This window comes from Oncorhynchus gorbuscha, linkage group LG23 (assembly GCF_021184085.1).
Source record: "Oncorhynchus gorbuscha isolate QuinsamMale2020 ecotype Even-year linkage group LG23, OgorEven_v1.0, whole genome shotgun sequence".
Classification (NCBI taxonomy): domain Eukaryota; kingdom Metazoa; phylum Chordata; class Actinopteri; order Salmoniformes; family Salmonidae; genus Oncorhynchus; species Oncorhynchus gorbuscha.
This window is the reverse complement of record NC_060195.1, coordinates 30,337,132-30,340,166: the sequence shown is the minus strand read 5'-3', so window position 1 is coordinate 30,340,166 and position 3,035 is coordinate 30,337,132. Positions and strand designations below refer to the sequence as shown.

The following is a 3,035-nucleotide window of genomic DNA, read 5'->3' as shown; positions in this document are numbered from 1 at the left end:
AAGATCAGAGGTATTAGAGATGACCAGGGGTGTTCTCTTGATAAGTGCTTGAATTTTACCATTTTTTGTCCTGCTAAGCATTCATACTTTAGGAATGTAGTGAAGTAAAAGTTGTCAAAAATATGAATAGTAAAATAAAGTACAGATACCACAAAACACCACTTAAGTAGTACTTTATGGTGCTACGTTAGAATATAGGCAGCATTAGCTGTGGTTTATCTTTCATTCAGAATGTGCCAACTCCATCGACCCAAATCCAGGAAGGGCAGGCCTCCAATTGATGCGTAGTCGACTATTATTTTCACTTCAAAACTCACAGCAATTTCCATAAAATAATAATCCCCCCCCCCCCACACACACACACACACAATCACAATCACACACACGCACACTACTCCTCTGTGGTGACAAAACTGTCTTGGCATCTAGTGGATATGGAGATATGTATCTTATTCTCCATCAAAGGTATTTTGGAACAACATATTTGAGTGGGGTCGGCATAGACAGCGAGGCTAAAAGGATAGATAGTAATTTTGTCTTGGGCGATTCATATCAGCGGAAACCATTTGTTCTGCGAGAAATTACACTAGTCAATTGTGGTGTCGGCTTAGTTAAAAAATAAATGAAAGTGCGTAATAAACAGGGATTCCATTCACGAAACCTCTTGTCTTGGATATTCATCTATCAACCCGTGTCATCCCATTATCATCATCATCATTATCATCATCATCACCCTACGATTTTCATATAGCCATATTGAACTAGATGGACAAATATAATATATTTAATCATAGTTTTACACAATACAAATAATAAAATGTTAAGCTCAGAATTACACAATAGATATACATAAGAGCGTATTACAGTGCTGTAATATAAAATATTTTATATTCAAAAACAAACAAAAAACATACCCCATTATATAGAACTTGTTCTCAACTAGCCTACCTGGTTAAATAAAGCTGAAATAAAACTAAAACTTAATATAGACCTACACGTAATGACATTTAGTCCAGTTTGGAACAGGGAGCGTAATAGGTCTCTATGTCATCGTGCCAAATGAACACGTAACGGATACTCACAGCGTCTGGACTATGCATAGTCAATATAACACACCCCTCCATGAACACATTCATAACACACGTTACCTAATCCTACAGACGTTACCAGCTGAGTTGGTATCGGGTTCTACTTGTAGGTGGTCCGGGCCTCTCTGAGAGACCGATCGTAGGGCATGGAGGCGAAGAAAGAGTTCCTCAGCTGACAGTTGATGAAGAAAACGATGAGCAGCACGAGCAGAAACAGCAACAGACATATTATCATGTAGGTGGCCAGGTCCGGTTTGTTCAGCTCCCCGTCCTCCCGCATCCCGCCCCTGCTGCCCGTGGGCAGCGCCGCCATGTTCACCGATCCGTGAGATGCGTTAACGGACACGGTCTCGTGCGTCTGGAGGGCCATCCCTAGGTCGAAGTCTAGTGCGTTGGTGGAATTCAGCAGGATTTGTCTCAACATGACCTCTCGCGTCCCGGCGGTCCACCCGGTCAACGTTCAACTGGGAAGGGAGTAAAATAGCAGTTTCTAATCCCAGATCAATGTATTGATAGGCTATATAACGATCAATCATGCAAATGTTTTTAAACAGTTCACAAAAGACAATAAGAACACAATTGGGCTACATACCCCTGTGGAAAATAATGACGGACATGGAACGACATGGAGTGTGTCAACACCGCAAAGGAACTGAGTGTCTCTATCCATAATAGCCTACCTCATACGAATCCGTTACTTACTCAAATCAAATACATACTTTGTGTGTTCCGCGTAGAGTCCCCGCAGGTGAGATGAAGATCCAGGGAAACAAAGACCGCATTCCCCAGGCTTTGTTTGCTCTGTCAACCTCTCCCAGGGAGGACGCGCTCTGGAGAGGCGGTGTTGTTTTGGCACTAAATCCGCTGCGCTAACAGACCATATGCCGCCTGTCCTTAAGCCGCAGAACTGAATTTCGCATATCCATGTATGTCTAAATCACTCAAAATCACCATAGGTTGTCTAGTCTCGTTACCGGTGATGTAGGCCTAAACCACCATGCAGGAGCTTCTCCGGTCGTAGCGATGAGATTGTGAGGACGGAATTCCTCTGATATCATTAACAATTTGAATCCTCTGATTTCTTTATTGAGAGTTATTACCGTAAACACCAGAGTAGCCTATCTGGACTGTAAAGTGACAATGTCGCCCACTATGCAAATCGAATGGTATAATTGGTCAAGTTTTTAAGGTTGGTCCAAGTGGCTCCTTAGCGCGCTGTAATGTCTTGGTTGGAACGCGGGAAGAGAAAGTGTAGGCAAGGGGCAAACCGATTCACTCCCGGTTTCTTCTCGCGCTCCACTCACGTTCTTATATCCAGGAAAGGTCGATACATCTCGGTTTTGAGTGCCTTCAACTCAAAACGATCCCCTGACGGGAATATCGACCAAGACCCGAAGAGAATGGTGGGAGACAGAAAATGTATAGAATACATAAATATTCTTCACCATCTCCCGATGGAGCTCTTTCTCTCTCTCTCCATTTCGTATACAGCTTCCTCCCTGCTTCGGTTTGTGTGTTGTGGGAGGAGATGTCATTGGACAGGGATGTGTTAAAGTCAAGCGTGTCATGTGACGCCTTGTCTCCCTCACCCTCTCTCGTTTTTCTCCCAACAGGTCCTTCTTCATTTGAAAGAAAGTGAGTGAAACAATTGTTAGGGCAGTGCGGAATCTCTCAGGGTAATTAAAACATAGAGAGAGAGAGAGAGAGGGGGAGGCTGAGCTGAGCTTGGGGATGTGGGGAGGGAGGCAATTAAAGGAACAGCCCCCAACCAGACATGCAACTAGGCTGCAATGTCAATGCATTTATCTTAACCCTCGTGCGTAAACGCTTGCACACCCAACCCTTCTCCTGAAAAATACACAAAATGAGTTTGTTTTTCTCAGAGAGAGTGGATGAGTACTATGACAGTGAGACTGATGAGGAAGTAAGGCCATGTCCTTGGTAGCC

General features: G+C 43.7%; 1 protein-coding gene across 2 annotated transcripts; it reads right to left on the bottom strand.

Annotated features, from left to right (window-relative positions):
* Nucleotides 1-762: 762 nt before the first annotated feature.
* LOC124011421 (small integral membrane protein 32-like) lies at nucleotides 763-2,686 on the bottom strand. 2 transcript variants are annotated; one of them, XM_046324784.1, is made up of 2 exons: nucleotides 1,791-2,686; nucleotides 763-1,552 (listed from the first exon to the last, which is right to left on the bottom strand). In XM_046324784.1, the coding sequence occupies exon 2, from the start codon at nucleotides 1,510-1,512 to the stop codon at nucleotides 1,189-1,191; it is 324 nt and encodes a 107-aa protein (XP_046180740.1). In that variant the 5' UTR covers nucleotides 1,513-1,552; nucleotides 1,791-2,686; the 3' UTR covers nucleotides 763-1,188. The 2 variants fall into 2 exon arrangements, with proteins under 2 accessions (XP_046180740.1, XP_046180739.1); XM_046324783.1 differs by having other exon boundaries at nucleotides 1,808-2,684.
* Nucleotides 2,687-3,035: the final 349 nt, after the last annotated feature.

What these genes read in the sequence shown, in the direction of transcription:
- LOC124011421 (XM_046324784.1), bottom strand. Translation starts at nt 1,512, where the DNA reads ATGTTGAGACAAATCCTGCTGAATTCCACCAACGCACTAGACTTCGAC.